General features: G+C 34.4%; 1 protein-coding gene across 2 annotated transcripts in view; it reads left to right on the plus strand.

The window, feature by feature from the left end:
• The first annotated feature begins 729 nt into the window (after positions 1-729).
• The window catches only part of LOC128233468 (serine/threonine-protein kinase OSR1-like), a 29,628-nt gene continuing 8,789 nt past the window's right edge, over positions 730-21,568 (plus strand). The window contains exons 1-15 of one of the 2 annotated variants that reach the window (XM_052947155.1): positions 730-853; positions 2,647-2,759; positions 3,298-3,406; positions 3,939-4,080; positions 5,185-5,240; positions 6,595-6,704; positions 7,780-7,881; positions 9,226-9,359; positions 10,274-10,382; positions 11,077-11,202; positions 14,106-14,144; positions 16,416-16,460; positions 19,729-19,940; positions 20,450-20,502; positions 21,343-21,411. In XM_052947155.1, coding sequence (XP_052803115.1) covers positions 796-853; positions 2,647-2,759; positions 3,298-3,406; positions 3,939-4,080; positions 5,185-5,240; positions 6,595-6,704; positions 7,780-7,881; positions 9,226-9,359; positions 10,274-10,382; positions 11,077-11,202; positions 14,106-14,144; positions 16,416-16,460; positions 19,729-19,940; positions 20,450-20,502; positions 21,343-21,411 — 1,477 coding nt within the window. In that variant the 5' untranslated portion in view covers positions 730-795. The remainder of the gene's footprint in view (positions 854-2,646; positions 2,760-3,297; positions 3,407-3,938; positions 4,081-5,184; positions 5,241-6,594; positions 6,705-7,779; positions 7,882-9,225; positions 9,360-10,273; positions 10,383-11,076; positions 11,203-14,105; positions 14,145-16,415; positions 16,461-19,728; positions 19,941-20,449; positions 20,503-21,342; positions 21,412-21,568) is intronic. The other variant, XM_052947162.1, reaches the window with a different exon arrangement.

Consider the following 21,568-nt stretch of genomic DNA (forward strand, 5'->3'; position numbering starts at 1 on the left):
CCTCTGTATTGGTAACAGTACCTTTCACTAGCGCCTCTAAAATTGTTAAAGTTTACTTTTTCATATCAATATTCGTCGAACAATATAAAAATAATGCACTTGAATGCACCATTTCATTCTAAATTTCTACATCTCTCCTTGTAAACAGCAATAAACCCCAATTAACCAATTAAAATCATGTATTGTACGTATTCTTTGGGAAAGGAACGTACGTTTCATGTTGCACTGCCAAAGTGCACCCCATCTAACGCGAAATCCTGAATCTCCCCTGATTTCAACAATTAAATTAAACAGGTACGTGGCATTGAATTATCTTTGTGTCAAAAAGGCTGGTGGCTAACTAGTAAGCAGTTGCACTTGCAGTGGCATGAGTATATACAAAACCGTGAACGTTAACATGCAGAGAATAGCAAGAGCTCAAGTTTTTATCATTTTAAAAACATCAGATTGTCGTTTTTTTTTATTTTTATAAAGAAAAACACCAGATAAACTGTCACCGTACCAGAGTGCGTGGCAATTCAGGAATCTGGTGGAATTCAATCCAGTTAAAGTAAAAAGTTAAAGCCACTCATAACTCAATATTTTTTGACAACTATCTTTTTATTGTTCATATATTGAAACATGTTTCATAAAGGCTTTATATTTCAAAGTTTAATGAAATTTACCAAAAATTGAGGAAGTTATAAAAACATTTTGAGAAATGTTCGGAAATCGCGGCCCAATTTTGAACTGGGACGTTATGTCTAATGAAATTTCGTAGGGTCAAAATAAATTACTTCCGTGTTCTTGTCCGAAATGACGGAAATCGCCTGGTCAAATAAACGCGAGGAATACGAGTTAAAAGATGTTATTGGCAAGCCATTTATATTTTATTAAATGATTTGGACATTTTAAGTCGTGGCAATTTTTGGTAGCTGTAAATTCATACACGTGTGTTTTACCCCACCCACTATTTTCACCAACTGACCGAGTTTATTAAACCAACAACAATCGGTATCTGGTTGATTCAACTGCTTTTGAGGTTCAGTAAGGTTAAAAATAGTTCTGTTGTAAACATGCATAATTCAAGATATTTTATTATCATTCTAAGTGTTATGATTATTTTAATCAACTTCCAAGGAAAGTGTGCTTTGTGCAGGACCACACAAACGTTGACTACCACGGCAGCCTACCTTATGAAATGAGCAGACGGCTGGTTAATACAAGCACACTACACACCTCCCCATATTAACCTATTATAACAGCCAAGAAACTCCTGACATTAACTCCTGACACCATATTTTAAATAAACCTAAAGTAAAAAAAGTAAAGCACAGTGCTAAATGAATGGGTCTGTTTGACTCACATATTCCAGAACCATGGTCCCGGAGCAAAACTATGAGTCGGTCCCAGGTACATTTTTTTGCACACATTCGTTTGAATAGGATGAATCCTGCTGATGCAGATATTTAAGAAAAGTAGGTCCTCCTGCAAAACAATGAGTATAGACCTCTGGATGCAGCAGAATGAATTATTGAGTGTGTTCTCAGTTTTGGCCTGGCGCCTACACCAAAGGTGTCAATCACTTTTTTTATATCCCAACAAAACAAACTTTGAGGAGGTAAATAGGATTGAGCTTGTCGGTCTGGGGGTTTTGCCAGGATGATCCCACATGAAACGGTTAATGATAAACTCAAGGTGAAGTCAATGACTTTGGTATCAATCCTGAAATCTTTTACGGGCCCATGGCCCATTTTCAACATTGAATTTGTTGAACATAAAGTGTCTTTACATTAACTCTTGAAAGGATTGGCAGATTTAAATCATTTTGGGTATACATTTGGAGCACAAGAAAATACAGGTCATCATTGACTACATTTACAACCTGTCAAAGTTTAATGGAGCTACATGTATGGCCCAATTTCAAAGATATAGTTTACCAATTCTGTGTTCAGGCAGCATTTAGGCGTAGTTGTCACCCCTGAAACAGTTGAATAAGGCCATTTAAATGTGAGGGATTTTTGCACATTTTTACCTTTTCTATTTTTTTAAAGTTTGTATCTTGGGAATGCACTCAATACAGGACAAGATGGTTACACAAATTTAGATCTTTTCGTCCCTCTTACCATTTCAGTCTGGTCTAATTTATCCCAGTGACAAATCATAGGCTCGGCCATTTTTACATATCTGTTTGGTTTCCAAAAAAAAAAAAGAATAAATAATTTTTGAAAAAAATCATTTGCTATCTTATATATACTGTATTGAACTGACACAGATTTTTTTTGAACTTTTAGAAAACCTTGTGTAAATTCTAGCACATAAGTTTAGTATTTCACATTTACATGTCTATGAAGGATTAAATTATACAATAAAACCCAAGCTATTTACAAAACAAATGGACAAAATTATGCTTTATAGTTTAAAACATATATTGGTCTGAATTGATATATTATCCAACAAGTCTATTTCTGCTACTGGGGCCAGCCGACATGATGTCACAGAAAAGTTTGCTGAACAGGTTTGCTGTTGTAACATGGCAATGTCACAGAAAAGTTAGCTGAACAGGTTTGCTGTTGTAACATGGCAGGCACTCTTATTAAACAATCCATAGCCGAATAGCTCATGTCTTTGCCATCAAATGATATATATGATATACTTGTATTTTAGGTGCGGGGGCCACTGCAGTGGTGCAGGCTGCGTTCTGCAAGCCAAGGAATGAGAATGTGGCTGTGAAGAGAATCAACCTGGAAAAATGCAACACCACTGTGGAAGAACTCCTGGTAAATAAGTGTTTTTAGTATTTCTGCTTCAAAAAGTTGCACTCTCACAGATTAACTTTTTTGACAAAATATTGTTTCACAGTTTTTCAAATTTACGTTGAAAATAGATGTTTTATGGCTAAAAGCGTTACTATAAACGCTTTAAGAGAATTTTTTTTGCAGTTTTCCATGCAATTCAGATATGTTCTATTGTGAATGATCTTAAATGACTGCATCGAGGGCTTTGATACCAAAACCAGCTGATTATGAGACAAAAACTAAGAAAAATGTCAAAAATATCAATCTGTGCGAGTGCAGCTTTAAATGTTACATTTTCAGCTTGTTTGAGTTAATTTGTTATAATTAGGAATAGAAAATAACGGGTTGAATTAGGCCTGAAGCTACCAAACTACCTTACAACAAATAGTGATAACTTTGGTCTTCCAACAACCCACAATGTTTTATTTGTGACCATTATTAAATTAAGAGTATTTAAACCTCAGAGTAACTCTGTGTTTCATGGTTTAATAGAGAAAAAAAGGATTCTTTATAATTTCAGAAAGAGATTCAGGCTATGAGCCAGTGCAAGCATGAGAACGTAGTCAGCTACCATACATCGTTTGTGGTCAAGGATGAACTCTGGGTCATCATGAAGCTGTGTGGAGGAGGTCAGACTTTAACTTAAGCTGTTTAAATACATTTGGCATTTCTTGGAATAGATTTGTAACTTTTCGGAATAGATTTGTAACTTTGGAAAGAAAATCAAGATTTTTTCATTGAAGACGTTCTAAATGCTGTTTCTTCTATCATGTGGTCAAGTGCATGTACACTGAGCCCCAAATGTAATGACTGATTCAGAGTTCTCACTCAAATACCAAAAATGTTAGTTCCTGAGACGAATAGGAGTTCCAAAGGCAAACGTGTGTATCCCAAATACAAAAGTAGGAGCATTAAAGCAAAAGAGTGAGTTCAGGGACTTCCAAAGTTTTGTTTTGAAGCAAGAACCCTGAGATTGTTTTAGTATATCTGGTTTATAAATACATCTTTGCAAAATGCATACATGTAGCAAGGCAGTGCTGTTTACATACATGAATGTATAACAATGTTTATGCATGAATAAACTACCAGTATATGTCATTATAGTTTTTGAGGGAAACTGTTACTAAACATTCTGTTTAAGAGTATAGTTTCATTTTCCAGGTTCCATGCTCGACATAATAAAGTCAAAGATGCGCACTGGCCATTGTACTAACGGTGTGTTCGACGAATCCACCATCGCAACCATTCTGAAAGAAGTGCTGAAAGGCCTGGAATACTTCCATAGCAACGGGCAAATTCACAGGTACTAGATTGACGGGCTCATCCTACAGGGTGACATGGTTGAAGTTTTCGCTTTTTGTTGGAAGGGTTTATGGTTTTTACAAAGTTGAAAGAGTAGTGCATTTTGCAGAAAATGTAAAAAAATAAAATCCTCCTTTCTTATTTTCTTTTTTTAGAAAATTAGTATCCATACGCTTCAGTTTAATGCAGAGAGACTTTTTGAGATGTTTGTAGAGCTTAGTTATTCAACTTTAGGATAACAAGTTTGATAATTTATGTAATTCATAACAGTTATGGAAGACTTCTCCCTCCTTGGTAGGTTTATCTCATTCTTTCTGACTACCAAGAAGTTACTTTTCCCTAAGATTTGAGTATATGATGAGTCCATGATTGTTTTCTATATTTAACTATATTTAACTACATGAATCAGATGTCTTGATGACTGATTTTATATAAGTACTATATTTATTGTTTCAATAAATCAAAGCTTCTATTTATGACTTACTCCTAAACAGTCCAAGCTTAATACTCCATACGCATGTAACATCCATATTTTCCCCCCCCGAAGATTATTCATTCATATAAATAGAGTATACGTGTACATGTCTAAATGGATTATAAGATTACTGAGAAGAATATGAAAGCCTGTTTGTGATAAAGATTCATTGAACTTGAACTTGTTGTGTTTGTGTCTTTGATGATTAAACCATACATGTTATGCAGTACATGTATAAATTTGACCAATCATTTTATGCCATACATGTAATTGTATAAATTTGACCAATCATTTTATGCATTACATATACATGTAGAAGTCGGACCAATCATTTTAACCACATGTGTAAATTGGACCAATCATTTTATGCCAAACATGTATATGTATAAATTTCACCAACTATTTTATGCCATACATGTACATGTAAAGATTTGACCAGTCATTTTACATGTACATGCATACCTTTGACCAATAATCTGACCCCTTACATGTATAAATTTGACCAATCATTTTATGCCAAACATTTATATGTAGAAATTTGACCAATCATTTTATGCCAAACATGTATATGTAGAAATTTGACCAATCATTTTATGCCAAACATTATATCCTTCTTTGTTCTTGTTTCAGGGACATTAAGGCTGGGAACATTCTGTTGGGGAAGGATGGAAATGTGTATATTGCTGGTTAGTACTTCTCCCATTTTCAGTGTGTGTATACCATGTGATAAATTGCGTCGTAAATGCTACGTATGAAGGCAACATTTTGCTTAGAATGAAGACAATAAAACAAAGATAACCTCACTATTTCTTAACTGTTTTATATGAACCATTGTGCAGTCTCGCTTACAGAGCCCATCCTTCGGTCTTTTCCAGAGTTTGATTGAGAGTTTAGTTTCTTAAAACACTTCAACAAACCTTTTTACAAAACAGCCGTCTGACGGAGAACTGCCTAAACATTATTTTGAGGTTTGTTGAAGTGTTTGATGAAACTAATCACCTTATCAAACTCTGGTAATAAAACAAAGGCAGGGCCTTTAAGCGGCATAGAGTGCCCGGTTGTTTCATTTAAAATGGTGTAGTAAAAGAAAAGTAATCTTTGTTTTAAGTCTTCATTTTAACCAAAATGTTGCCTTTCGACGTAATATCGCATATCCCCAATAATAATCCTTTTCTTCATATAGAAGTGGCCACATCATATCTCCTATCTGCCTCATAGACAAAAATGATGGATGTTTTCTTTTTAAATAAAGGTCTACAGCCTATTGAATAAAACTGGTTAATTGTTTGATTTTGGTTAAAGTTAGCCAAAATGTTTTTTATTGGTTTAATAATATTTATCCATTAATTACCATTGACCAATAATTTAACCAGTGTTATACTATAGATTTATATTAAAGCTGCACTCTCAAAGATATACTATTTTTACAACTTTTTTATTTTTTGTCTTGGAAAGTGCAATTTTTTGCATGAATATCTGCAAACCAATGATATAAGATTGCTGACAAAAAATCAGATTGTAGATTTTCATATTTCCGTTCTAAAATTTATGTTTCATGGCTTAAACCATTACTAACGGTTTAAGAAAAATGCATAAAACATCAATTTTTTAACTTGTTTATAAAACTCTGCGATCTGCTTTTTTTGTCAGCAGTCTTATATAACTGGCTTCCATGGATTTTCGCAAAAATTGGCTCGTTCCAAGACAAAAAATAAAAAGTTGTCAAAACATTCAATCTGTGAGAGTGCAGCTTTAAGTCCTTCTACTCCTCTATTATTGCCTCATAGATACACCTTTTTACTCCAAAGTTATATAAAGAAGGGATTCACAGGGATCAACTAATGTGGCTACTTCTATATGAAGAAAAGGTTTATTATATGGGAGGTGCGATATAATTGATACACCCATTAATTACGATAAGGGACAGGAGTGTCATGTACTGAAAGGCAAGGAAATTCGTATCAATATTTTTTTGTGTATTATATAATGCATTGCCTGTGTTAGCCCTGTCTATTTTAACATTTTAATGTTCCATCACAGACTTTGGTGTGTCGGCATGGTTGGCCACTGGCAAGGATCAGACCCGGGACACTGTGAGACACACATTTGTCGGCACACCATGCTGGATGGCACCTGAAGTCATGGAACAGGTTAGGAACACTGGGTTATATAATGCTTACCAATTTTATGATCAAAGATGCTCAACAACTGTTTACGGGTCACTCTTTAAGGCCTAGTTTAAGCCTTCTATAAGTGACCCCCCCCCCACACTTATAGAAGGCTTAAACTAGGTCTTTAATCTACTTGCCTTGATCCCTCTTATCAGATCTCTGATCTGTTATCCTGCTGTGCAGTTTTCAAGGTTTAATTATAGAAATAGACCCTAAATGGCCCTGAGCCAATAAACGAATACACAGGAAATTGGCCCTTGCTGTCAAGCAGTGCAATTAGCAGGAGATACACAGCAGGGGATTATCATGCTAAACATTCCTTAAACTAGGCTGTTTGAAAATAGGACTCCATTTGCTATCGAGAATCGAATCAGATCAAGCATTTTGATTAACTATCGGACATACACGAAAGTTCATATCAGTAAGGAATACATTCTTTATACATAGTATCATTATAACCATTTAAATGGTTAAACCTGGAATCAGTACTTGTGATGCAATGGTTATGTTTTTTGCAACAGTAAGTAAATTTCCATAACTGTTTTCTGTCTTTCATAACTTAACGAAAAAACATAACACAACATGTACGTTATAATTGCACAAACTTATATTCAAATACTTAAATATTTGTGAACCAGCTTAACACTCAATTACCTGTTATAATGAACATTTCATAAGAATATCTTAATTTCTTCAAACTTTTACAAAAAGAGTAAATTAGTTAATTACAAACGATACCAAAAAAGTTTTAAAAACAATCCATCGAGCCGGGATCCCCGGTATTTGCAGGTAAGAATGACCTAAGAGACAGGTTATTGAAGAAAATTTTATGAAATTTATAAACAATTAAAAACAATTTGTAATTTTGGGAGAGTTTGTAAGTTTTTAAGCAAAAAAGTTTACATTCACAACGTGCCAATGAGAGTGATGAATATAATGTATTAATAAATTGTTTAACAATTCTTGTAAAATAAATAAGTTTAATTTAATGAAAAAATTAAATGCTGATTTGTTATAACTACAATTATAACCAATCTTGTTTTTTCCACCCCAGGTGACAGGGTACGACTTCAAGGCCGACATCTGGAGTCTTGGTATCACTGCTATTGAGCTGGCCACCGGCACTGCACCTTACCACAGGTTCCCTCCAATGAAGGTATGAAGCTGGACTCCTGTTCTTGGAGTGTATGGGGTATCATCAGATACCCACGTAGTCGCTTGAAACCACCACTGACTCTTGACCATCCTGATACAGGATTTTAAGTGGTCCTACTTTTTTATACCCTTTTGTTATACTTTTACTGCTTCATACTGTTTCTTGGTTTCTTTTGCCTGAAAAATAGTTTGAGAAAAAATAAAATGTTCTAAAATACACCCACGGTGACTCTAATTGTAGGATATGAAGTGCTCCATCTTCGGGCTATGCCAGAAAAACATATAATCTTGGGGGGAAGCTATCTATTTGAATAGTATATATGGTAGGGTGTCTTTTTTCGCTAATTTGGAGCCTAAAAGGGTAAATTTGTTTTTATAGGGGGTTGGCATGATATAAAGTGCCTCCCCCCCTCCCAGGGGTTATATGTTAAAATGGAATAGCCCTAAAAAGTTCCCTAAAAAAATGGAAACAAATGTGAAGGATTGCATACTGTCTTTTGAGAGAGGAGAAACAAGCTAGAATAGGACTTTCCCTTTTACTTGCAAGTCTGAACCAAAAGTCAATAAGATACTCTTTAGTAACCACTCCTACTTCTACTTTAATCCCTTCTTGTTTGTTATTGGTCTCTTGACAGCTTGCTCATATGAATATTTATTACTGTTTAAACCAATGGAAAGATTTTGTGGATACTTGATATCCTTGGTTAATGGACTTAACTTAGGTTCAATATATTCTTTAGTTGAACAAAGAAGGTATTTATAGGAACTGTCGCTTGATGTAAGTGTCATATTAATTATGTACTGCTTCATATGCATCTATAGGCCAAATATGGTTTGGATGAATTTGAAAGCAACTTTTGGATTATGTAAAACTAGTTGAAAACCCTCTTGACTGTCAGAGTACAGAGTATTGAGATCGTGGGTTTGAGATCTAGGAAATTTGATCAGATTCATTTTTTGGCTCATCTTTTTAACCAAAGAAGAGTCCATGTATTGTGTCAGCCTTCATTTCGGTGTTGGCTTGTACAATTTTTAACTTGGACTAGAACTAGATAAAACATTCAAGATTTTTACATGAAACTTATTACATATGTTTTCAGAGATCCCCACATGTGTAGCAAGTCCCATAACTCTAGATTTAATAACTATTGAGATGTAGATATAGTCACTGTAAAAATAGGCAAGTGTTAGTTTCCAATTTCAGTGCTCTTGATTTGAAATCTGTTGATAAAAAGAAAATAATATCAGTTATTTAATGCACAGTACTTGTCTGGTGTTCAAAAAATGTGTTCTTTGGTTTCTTATATGGTGTAACTGAAATGTGTAACATCTGTGCTGTTTTCAGGTATTGATGCTGACCCTACAGAATGATCCCCCATCCCTGGATGCTGGGGCTGAGGACAAAGACCAGTACAAGAACTACAGCAAAGTCTTCCGCAAATTTATCTCTGACTGTCTGAAGAAAGAACCTGAGAAAAGGTACCCACAGCATTAATTGTCACTGACATGACGCTGTCAGTGAATGAATATTCAAATATGCTCGATAGTCGTTACAATACAATATATAACGAGTATTCATGAATTTATATATTGTTTCAAATTTGTTTGATTATACGCCAACCAAACAAAGTTTAATGGGTAAATATAAGTGCAATTGTTGGATGGTCAATCAGTCTTGTCCGAGCGATAACTCATGAAAAGTTTGTCGGATTCATATTATTCTTGATACACATATTTACACCATAAAAAAGAATAAGTAACACTTGGGTTAAAAAACACTATTTTTTTACAGAGTTATGGCCCTTTTCAACATATTTTTTTTTTTTAAATATGATGTCCGGACAGTAACTCATGAACATTTGAAGGATTTATTATTTGGTACACATGTTTGAAACTGTGAAAAACAGGTTAAATTTGATGATGGTATCAAACTACTATTCATTAACTGCATTATATCCTCTATTATTAAAAAACTAAATGGTGTCCGCACGATATCTTATAACAGGGTCGATGTGTTAAGTAATATACACATTCAACACCATAAGATACAGATACTATCTTAACAAATAACCATTTTTTGTGAGACTAATAGACCCTTTTTAACTTTAAAGAATATGCCAAAATTTGGTGTCCGGATAATGCCTTATGACAGATGCAAAGGATTTAAATTATATTTTGTAAACTTATTTAAATTATGGAAAACAGGTCAAGTTCAGGTATGTTTGACCTACCTATGTTTGATGGAGTTCATTTCCGTGTTCAGGCAGCGTATGGGATATTTGTCACTCAGGTGACATCTTTAGTTCTGTGTAGCTTTGGTGTGATATCTGTTCTTGCATATGTACATCTAACACTGCCTCACCATTGCAGTCCCAGTGTTGGTCTCATTTCAGACCTACAGCCAAACAGCTTCTGAAGCATGAGTTTATCAAGAAAGCTAAGGACAGGGCTTACCTGATAAAGACTCTGCTGTCCGAAGGATCCCCGGTAAAGCCACAGAAAGTAAGTATCGTGTATGACAACATCAGGCCCGAATTTCTCGAAACTTCTTAAGCTTAACAGGCTTAAGTAGCTTATTTTAATAAGCCAAAATACATACTTAAATAAAATTTTGATAAATAATAAATTGTTTATTCTAATAATCATAATGATAATTCCTATCTCAAGTATAAAAACTCTTAAGAAGTTAACATTACGCAATTTATTGAAAACCAAAAGTAGAAAGCTTAGCTTAATCCTGTTACAAGGGACTTAAAAAGTTTTGAGAAATCGGGGCCAGGGCAGCGTTTCTTAAACAAATCAAGAAGCGATGGTAAAAATATCTCCATAAGATATATGCTGAAGCATCCACTGGCTGGAATATTTCTCAAGCATTTTAGGTAAAATCTCAATCTCAACTCAATTTATCACCTAAAAACAAAGAAGGATTCGAAATCTTAAATGTTATGTTTTTTTGAAAAGTGCATACTCGAACTTCTTAATATTGTAATGTCAAACATTTTTTTTTTATATAAAATATGACCGCAGGAGATGCTAAAAAAATCTGGTTGTATTTTTATGAGTTGGCCTTGTAATGCTAAACAAACCATGATAAATTCTAGCCTTTGTTTCAGGTAGATTTGTCATTGTATTCAACATGAGATGAAATATTTTTTATTTTAAAAGACCAAATAAAACTTTTATTGCTGCATATCAGGTGAAGCGTGTGCCGGGTTCCAGTGGACGGCTCCACAAGACAGAGGACGGTACGTGGGAGTGGTCGGATGATGAGATGGATGCTGAGTCTGAAGAGGGGATGGCAGCTGCCTCGGAGCATGGCAGGGTAGGTAACCTCGTGGGCAGGGGAGGAAATTGTTGAGATGGTTTGGGAGAGTATTAGTGTTGGAAATCAGATTCAGTTTGACTAGCGATAATTGGTTCCACTCAAGTAACCGATTATCGCTAGTACAATCGGTTTTTGACGATACATGAAATGCACCATAATTATAGTTTTATTTTTGTACAATAACTTGTAATCCTTAACAATTCTTATGTTGTGTGTTTGTTTGAAGTTATTAGATGTTGTTGTTGCTTTGGGCCAGATTGTTAACAATAACTTCTGGACTCTTCTAAATGTATAGATGAAGTTTGGATGATACTGTCCAAAACCTTAATTAACCCTTAGGCTGCTGATGGCGATTTTAAAGGCTTTGCAAACAGCTTGGAACCAGACCAGACCAGTAACTCGGCGCTTGGTCAGGTTCCAAGCTGTTTGCCACTCAGTCAATATATGCCCAAAGTTTTAAGTAAATTGAAAGAAATTTAGAATAAACCAGACGACATTTTTGAGCAGACGACAATTTACCCAGCATGCAAAGGGTTAAATTTCTAGGAGCTTCAGGGGGGCTTGGCACCCCTGGTACCCTACACACACTTTGTCCTAGACTCACCAGGGGCCCTAGTAAATCTATCAGGTTTTTCAATTTGCCAACTTTCATACATGCTCTTCAGAAAAGCTCAAAAGCCAGGGAACTCTCCAGTAAGGTAAACTGTTTTTAAAAAAAGGGTTGGAGCTTACATTACACATCAATGGAGGAAGTTGTTTATGTGGTTGATAGAAGGGTGGGGAACTGTGGGTTAGGGGGGAAGGGATGCAGGTAAGCTGGATATGAAGGTGACTCTGGAGTAAGGTAAATCAATAATAATAAAAGGTTGGAGCTTACATAACACAGGGATAGAAGAAATTGTTATGGTAGAAGGATGGGGAACTGTGGGTTAGGGTGGATCCAGATAAGATGGATATGAAGTATGAAGGTAACTCTAGAGTAAGGCAAAAACAAAATTGGAGCATACATTACACAGGGATAGTGGAATTAGTTACTGTGGAAGGGTTTGAAAGTTTGATAGGTTTGGGGTGGGGGGGTGAGAGGGGGGGGTCATGGGGAATTCAATTGCTAGAGTACATTTTCATCCATTTGTTTTTTTTTAAATGGAGACAGGGCTGGGGGAGGGGGGGGGGGGGGGGGTGACATTTTATTTTTTTATTTCTTAGACTTCTGTTTCACCTTTGAATATGTGTTCATGCTTTGATTTATTGCATAAGGATCCATAAACATATTTCTAGACGAACCACAAACATGATCGTCATAAATATCTAAGACATTTTTTTTACATGTGAATGTTATACATCATCAATGTAGGTGTGAATAAAAGCAGTTCCTGTACTGATACGCAAATACAGTCACTTGCTCAACATTTTTGTTCAACTAAATGAAATTTAAGGGGCGGTGGACAAAGTGGGAAGGGCTTGGATGAAAATCTAGCAATTAGTTTATAGTCACCTTAAGTAATCTTGGTTAGTATTCAATATTATTCTTATCCTTAAATATGCATCACTGATTCCATTCAGTCTATTGGTCAGTTATTTTTACAGTCCAATCAAATCACTCAGATTCTATTCTTAAACTTAAAGGCCTAGTTAAAGGAATGTTTGGCATGACAATCCCCTGTTGTGCATCTCCTGCTAATTGTACTGTTGTCACAGTAGGGGCCAATTTCCTGTGTATTTGTGTATTGGATCAGGGCCATTTCGGGACCATTTCTATATATCCAAAACTGCACAGCAGGATACTCAGATCAGAGATCTGATAAGAAAATTAGGCAATTAGAATAAGATCTATACACAGAGGTTGTGTACTATACACAGTTTTTTTGTTTGATTTTTTTTTGGGGGGGGGCAATTATAGAAGGATTAAACTAGGCCTTTAAGTAACATCCAATTCAGTTATTGAATACGCTTCCTGCTAATAAGTTTGGGCAAGGTTTTCAAAGTTAAGTTGAACAATTCATAACAGTGTTGGTTTTTTGCATGATAAGGTTTTGGATGTTTGCACTACTTGTTTATTTGTTCTACTAGATAATTAAATGTACATGTAGCTGTAGTAAAATACTAGAAAGTAACAACATTAAAGCTGCACTCTCACAGATTGAAGGTTTTGACAACTTTTTTGTTGTCTTTTAAAGAGCCAATTTATGCGAAAGTGCATGGAAACCAGTGATATAAGACTGCTGGCAAAAAATCAGATTGCAGATATTCATATTTCAGTCAAAATTGATGTTTTATGCATTTTTCTTACTAGTAACGTTTTCAGCTGTAAAACATTACTTTTTGAAGGGAAATTTGAAAATATGCAATCTGATCTTTTGTCAGGAGTCTAATATCACTGGTTTGCAGATATTTAAGCAGAAATTTGCTCATTCTTTGACAAAAAATGAAATTGTTGTCAAAATGGGAAATCTGTGAGAGTGCAGCTTTTAAAAATGTCTGTGAAACTTATGAAACATTTAGCATTTCATTTTAATAGTCTAACATAAAATTGTTTATTGAAATATTTTAGTACTTTTCTAATTTCCATGTGTACCCCAGTACATATAAAGTGTAGTATGAATTTCTTTAACCTGTTAAGAATATGCCGTTTTTTGCTTATTCAGTCAACTGAAAGATTTTTTATAATTGTTTTGTAGTTACGCACATAACTCCCTTGAATTTTATATGCTAAAAATGCTAAATGTATAAATGGTTTAATTATTAATATGATAGATATTTGTATGCATTCAGACTTCATTAATTTATTTGAATAATAAACAAGATTTATGTGAGGTGTTTTCTTTGATCTAAAAATTCCAAACACCATTGATGAAATTTAATAAATGCAAAATTTTACTGTATATAATATGCTGGGATAGATAATGCCTAAGGGAAAAATGGTGTCTGAGAAAAATCAGGTAAAAAAAAGGGTATGCTATGTTAGTAAGTATGCTAAGTTAACAGGTATGCTGAGTAATCAAGTATGCTAAGTTAATAAGTATGCTAAGTTAACAAGTTTGCTAATTAACATGTATGCTAAATTAACAACTATGCTAAGTTAACAACTATTCTAAGTTTACAAGTATGCTAAGTTAACTACAATGCTAAGTTTACAAATATCCTAAGTTAACAACTATGCTAAGTTGCTAAGTTAACAAACAAGTATCCTAAGTTTACAAGTATGCTAACGAACATGTTTGCTATGTTAACAAGTATGCTAATTAACATTTATGCTCAGACAACGAGTATGCTTAAGAACATGTTTGCTAAGTTAACATGTTTGCTAATTAACAAGTATACTTAGTTCAAAAGTATGCTAATGTACGTGTATGATAAGTTAACAAGTATTCTATGTTAATAATTATTCTAAGTTAATAACTATGCTAATTAACATTTATGCTACGTTAACAAGTATGCTAAGTTAACAGGTATGTTAATCAACATCTATGCTAAGTTAACAAGTATAATAAGAATATATGCAGGGTGAAAAAATGAAATGAAAAGTGTTTTTTTAGCTGGAAGATTCGCTGTGTTTGTCAATTCAGCAAAACTTAAACTTATTAGTTAAGACCTATAGAATACAGGCAATAATTTTAATAATATTTTTGGGAGAAATAACCACATACTTTCTATAGAATTCAGAAGACTGAGTACAAAAACAGAAGTGCTTCTTTTTGTTGGGAATAATCGATTCTTTAGTATAAAGTGTTATTTTGAGTATACAACGTTAGAGAAGTGAATACATGTCGTTTTTCAGAAAGTGTACATTCTTATGCTTGGGGATCATTTCATCAATTATCAGAGAATCAATGTCAGTGTGGGTATACCATGTGATAAATTGCGTCATAAATGCTAAGTCGGAAGGCAACATTTTGCTTCGAATGAAGACTTTAAACTTAGTTAATTTTACTATTTCTTCACCATTTTATAGGCAACAAAGCGCAGTCTACACCTTACGGAGCCCCGCCTTCAGTCTTTTACCAGAGTTTGATTAAGAGTTTAGTTTCTTAAAACACTTTGACAACCATTTTACAAAGCGGCCGTCTGACGGAGCACTATCAAAGACTTGAAAACATGTTTGTTGGAGTGTTTGATGAAACTAGTCACCTTATCACACTCCGGTAATAAAACAAGGGCCGGGCTCTTTAAGCGGCATAGACTGCCCTTTGTTTCATTTAAAATAGTTTAGTAAAAGAAAAATTTCTTTGGTTGAAGTCATCATTTTAAGTGAATTGTTGCCTTCCAACGTAGCATATATAACATAATTTATCACGTGGTACACACACACTGAATGTCGTAGCTTCGAGAGATGTTGAGCATTATTAATGAACTATTTCAAATCCTTTCCAAGGTACAAGGTTATTGATGAAAAGGCTCCCAAGATTTTACAGGTTTTATCCTATGTTCATAATTATATGACAATGGGCCAATTGTACAGGACCTCATTTAAGTGAACAACATTGTTAAATTTTAAATAGTAATTGCTCTGGACCGTTCATGAACACACATACTCGTGATCTGCTGTTCTTACAAGATTTGAAACAGATGTTCAGCTGTACCGGTTTTATTTAAACATATGATAGATCACAATTCATTTTCTCTTTTATAGTTAACAACGATGCTGTCAACGATGTTGTTAACTTTAACAAAATTCTGAACAATTGTCCCCATGTTTGTTTGATTATACCATTTCTGTGAAGTCAGTTGTGTCTTTAAGCAATTGACTGCCTTATGTTATTTCTTAAGGTATCTAATTTCAAAGATTTAGAAAATTTGACAAGTTAAATCTAAGATTATTTAAGTTCAAAGATTTTGAAAATTTGAAAGACAGTTTTGATAAATCATAACTATACCACAAAGTGACCTGTACATATTAAAAACAAAAGAAAGATTATTTTATATTTTGTAAGGTCCTTTTTTTGCAACTTCATGATATTGACTTTACGACGTTAATATTGGAAAAAAAATATGAAGTTAATCTAAGTAATTACTACTAAAATTGACCCAAATATTAATTGAACAGGCATATGGCTCGGAAAACTTCATAAAATAACGTACATTCATTAAGTTTTGTATACAATTGTTTGGGTATGAAAATTCATAAATCACCAAAGTATATCATGAAGACAGCTGGCTTCATTATGCATTTGTGAGTGTGTTACTCTACTGTGTTTGCATGCCTGTTTTAGAGACTACCTCACGGCGAGCTCGGGGACATCGCGGAAGATTCCGAGGTAGTGTATGCTCCACCCATCATATGCATGTAACGTGTATCCGTAAGTAGCTTCATATACAGCGATGTGATTTGACCTCAGATTCGCAGATTTTCACGTATCGCATGGCTCTAGCGACTCTGACTCTGACTCCTAATGCTGACTCCCAATGGGTTTTTTTAATATAAAGATTTAAAAAAATGACTGGTTGCCTTTTGTTTGTTACTTTATTTGATGTTAGTATTGACTTTTCAAGTTTATTCAAATTTAAAGTCAGTGAGAGAGCCCTTAAAATGGTTTCTAAAAGGCCAGTTTTGCTTCTGCTGAAGGGTGCTTCAACCCCTTGTAATCCCATTGGGGGCCTAAAGCGCTGACCAAACTATCGCCAAAATGGTTTCGGCCCTAGAAATTCAACTTCCCGGTCAATCACATCCCTGATATTGTCCTGTCCGATAACACATTCATCTGCCCTTGAAATACACTTCATACAGGAGATTTAGTTCCCTGAAAGCAGAAAAGTTACATTTCAAATGCCATGCTTAAATTTTTTGGCTTGTTTGGTTTTAGCTTAATATGTTCCTTGCATACTTCTTTATTAAAATACAAACAATTATACAAGAAACTCTGGCAACACCCAAACAAGCCAAAATTAAAGCATGGCATTTTGAATATAAATTTTCTGCTTCTGGGGACTAAATCTCCCAGTTGAAGTGTATTTCAAGGGTAGATGAATGAGTTATCCGAAAGGACAATAGTGATATGCTATTTTGTTATGTGTTTAACTTACCTGCCGGTAGTGTATGCCCCCCACACACTTGTTAAGGTAGTCTGTTGTTAATAGATTTATCTAACATAAGAATTATTGTCTGTTTCGTTATGTGTAAAGATAAATTCAAGAACCATACTTCATTCTTCATTTTTAAAATTGGGGTATTATATTGATGCCTTTGGATATTTTCATGATTCAGACTTGCATCTATCAAGTTTGCTAGGATTAAAATTGTAAACCTTAATGGGGTAAGGTTTCAAATAGTTTTAAAGAAAAGTCACTTTTAATAAATGCTTGCATGTACTTTTCTTGCTTCTGTTATAAGCACTAATAATCTATTCTGGTTTGGTTGATACTGTAACAAAATAACCATAAAGAGTAAGAATACAACCTACATTTTCAGCGTTCACAATGTATCAGCCAATAAAGTTTTATTTTAAGTCAGTAATATGACCTGAAGTAATATTTTAATGATTAAGAAGGCCTCGTTTGCTATGCTCACTCCACCCATTCTTAATCATTAAGAATTTACTTCATGTCATGTAATTACTACATAAGAAAAATAGTTCAGTATTATGGATACCGATGTCTGTCTGTTGTTGTTCTTTTTTAGTAAAGAGAGGGACAAAAATAATCAATAATTATTTAGGAAGCAGATTTATTGGCCTTGCTGCAAATGACATTGTGCATGTTGTGAGACTGGCACGTCTCCCAAGTGTTCCAAGTTTCATTTCAATATCTTGAATGGCTTATGAGTTATGGTTGAGGTTAATGTTTTTCTCACTACACAACAAAGCTATGACAAAACAGCCAAACTAAAAATAAGCCAATAGGAAGTTATAAGCCTGATATCTTCTATTCATCTTAGTTTTTTTTATTATTTAGTTGAATGGTGTATCATATTTATTTAATTTCAATATTTTCAGCTATTTTATGGATGTGGCTTTTGTACATTTAGTTACTCTGACCTCTCTTATGGACTGATAGCTTTTCTTTTTTTACTCTTTTCCTTTTTAACTTATTGCTTCATTGATACACTTAAAAGTATATATATATAATAAAACTGAAATGTATACTTAAAGCTGCACTTTCACTGATTGACTGTTTTGACAACTTTTTAATTTTTAGCTCACCAGAGCACAAAGTGCTCATGGTGAGCTATTGTGATCAGGCCAAGATTCAATGAAACTTCACAGGAAGCTTCCTTAGGTAGCCTTCTACAAAAAATATGAGGGGTCACGATTGATCAACAACAACAACAATCTGGCCAACTTCCTGTTTTGCTTTAAAAAACATCTCCTCTGAAACTACCAAAATGGCTGACTTACTAATTTGCTTTAAAAAAAATCTCTGAAACTACATGGCCCAATTCAATGAAACTTTACAGGTAGCTTCATTGCATGACCCTTTACAAATATAAAACAAGGCAGTATCATCAGCAAAGGTATGTTTAAATTACAACATTTTTATTAATGCTTTATCACAGAGTTGTGGCCCTTTGCTTATGTGAGCGTTTAGGGCCATCATGGCCCTCTTGTTTGTCTTGGAATTAGCCAAATTAAGCGTTAATGTCTGAAAACCTGTGATATAAGACTGCTAATTAAAGATCAGATGGCAATTTTTAATATTTATGTTTGAAAAAATATATTTTATGGCTAAAAGCATTACAAACGCTCTCAGAAAAATATTTTTTTTGACAGTTTTCCAAACAATTGAGATCTGTTCTATTGGGAGTACCTTATATGACTGAATTGAAAGCATTGCTGCCTATATCAGCTGATTCTGAGACAAAAACTAAAAATGTTGTCAAATTTCAATCTGTGAAAGTGCAGCTTTAAAAGGAAAGCTCCAAATATGTACAAGATTTTCTTAGGACAAAAATACCCAACTAATTTTGATAAGATATCAGTAAATGTAATGAGAATGTATTATTTCTGTTACTTATTGTGTGTTAATTGTCTGCTAAGTCTTGTACGTTTTCAATCAAGATTTTCATTAACATACTTTTAGTTTGACACGAAATTACACGGTATTGATATTGAGAAGCACTGTCAAATTAAAAAATAAATAAGAAAAGAGCATTAACAAAATAACAGATATAATCAAACCAATGCTGCATTAGATAGACTTTTTTAGTAAGGCCAAAAAAAAATGGTTGGTTAGGGTTACATCCTTTTATAAAACAGGTAGGGTAAGTAGGTTTTTATAAAAAAAAAATACAACTATAAAAATGGTAGGGTCGGCGCCTATTTTGTAGGTAGCGTTGGGTAACCCAAACCAAATGTATTTTTTTGGCCTAATAATAGTTCTCAAAGCCAAAGAGTTGTTTTTGTCTCAATTTTCCATAAAAATAAAGTGTAAATGTGTGAGTGTAGATATACTTTATGTATAAAAAGATGGCATTGTATTTTTTTATGACATTATCAAGTAATGTAGGTTATCATTGAACATGAGTATGTACTAAGCATTCTTTGTTGAAAACTGAATGACAAAACGAAAAATAATTATTTCGTGTTCCAGTCGCCCCGTGTTCGGCCCGGGGAAGATGAAGATGATGAGGCTGTGAAGAACCTAGCAGAGGACATCACAAAGCTTCCCCTGGGGTCTACAGGCCCCGACCCACCCCCAACCACAGACCAGGGCCTACCTGTCAGCCAACCTGCTGAAGAACAATCAGAAGGCGGCTCGTCTGTGGATAACCCCGTTCAAATTAATCTGGTGCTGAGACTGAGGTAAGATATGTGCAGTTTGAACTAATAATAACCATTATTACGTCTGACATGCATTGGCAAAATTAAGTTTATTTCTTACTTGTTGCATGATAATCAATATTACTTCCATGCATGAGGATGGACAGTCATTTTCCTGTGCAAACATTCTGAAACATGTTCCTGTAACCAGCGTTCGACACTAACAGTGTCCTGGGTTCCCAAGGACACCACATATCATGTAGGGCCTCTAGAATCTCCCAAGTCAGGTGGCCACGTCAGGCGTCCCTTTAGGAGCCCATCTTTTTATTGCAGAAAGTTAATAAGGAACCCAAAATATATGTTAAATTGAAGCAGAAAATAATTTAAAACAAACAAACTATTCTATTTATGGATTTTTAGCACAGGTGGTTAAATGGACTCATGATTTCAGAAAGGGATACTGTCTTGATTCCAACTTTTGTAGTCCCTTCGGGATCTCTGGGAAATTTAGTTAGTTTTGACCCTTGCTGTAACTGTTTTTGATTTTGCAGGAATGAGAAGAGAGAGCTGAACGATATCAAGTTTGACTTCACCCCCGGCTCAGGTGAGATTATACTAATTTATTTAAGCTTGATTGTGACGAAAACTGATAGCTTATAGAATCACTCTCGAGTCAGTTTCCTGGGCAGAAACCAGTACTGTGTCCCTTTTGTAGCGGTCATGAGAAAGTACCCCTAGAAGGGATCGAACCCACGACCTCTTGGGTGAGAGGCGGACACCTATACCACTAGACCACTCTAACCCCACTCTCACTCTCTGAGATTAGCATTACATGTTATTGACAACGGCCCGATTGTTTCGACATTTTTTGAATATTTAATGATGGAAATTATTGTTAAAGTGACTAAAATCTTATTTACCGGTAGTTAAATTCTTGTTTTATCTTGTTTCCCTAAATTTCGGTTGTGTAACGAAAAATAAGTTAATTAAGAAGGAATTCGACAAAAAAAAAATTCTGTCAGTTTTGAAAGAAAAATGACAGCAACATTTTTTAAACATGAATTTGTAGGTAGCATTTTACTGTGATTTATAACTTTAGATGAACTAACCCCAGATTTTCCGATATTAAAATTTTAAATATGAAAACCAGTTTTTACTGTATAAACAAAAATAAAATGATTCTTAGAACTGTTTAAACCCAATGAACAAAAATATCATTATTTCTGTGTCTTTTCCTAAGGGCTATTCCAGTAAAACATATAACCCATTGGGGGAAGGCAATTATTTAAATATTATATGGGTGGGTGTCTTTTTTTTGCTAATTTGGACCATGAAAGGGGAGGTGGTATATTTTTAAAAGTGCCTTCCCCCCAGGGGTTATATGTTTAAATGGAATAGCCCTAATGAACAGACATATAAAGATTTCTGTATTTCACTATTCCAGATTCATCTGACAGTGTATCTCGTGAGTTGGTGGAAGCGGGACTGGTGGATGGAAAAGACATGATTGTTGGTACGTGTAGAATAACCATACTATCAGCAGCTGATCGTCTAGTGTAACATGTAATTCCTACATGAAAACAATCCAAGTCTAGTTGGTTGTCAGTAATTTATAAAAGGAAAGGGTAAGATAAGGCCTAAAAAAAATTACATTTGGTTCGGGTTACCCG

The sequence above is a fragment of the Mya arenaria genome, chromosome 1 (assembly GCF_026914265.1).
Source record: "Mya arenaria isolate MELC-2E11 chromosome 1, ASM2691426v1".
Classification (NCBI taxonomy): Eukaryota; Metazoa; Mollusca; class Bivalvia; order Myida; family Myidae; genus Mya; species Mya arenaria.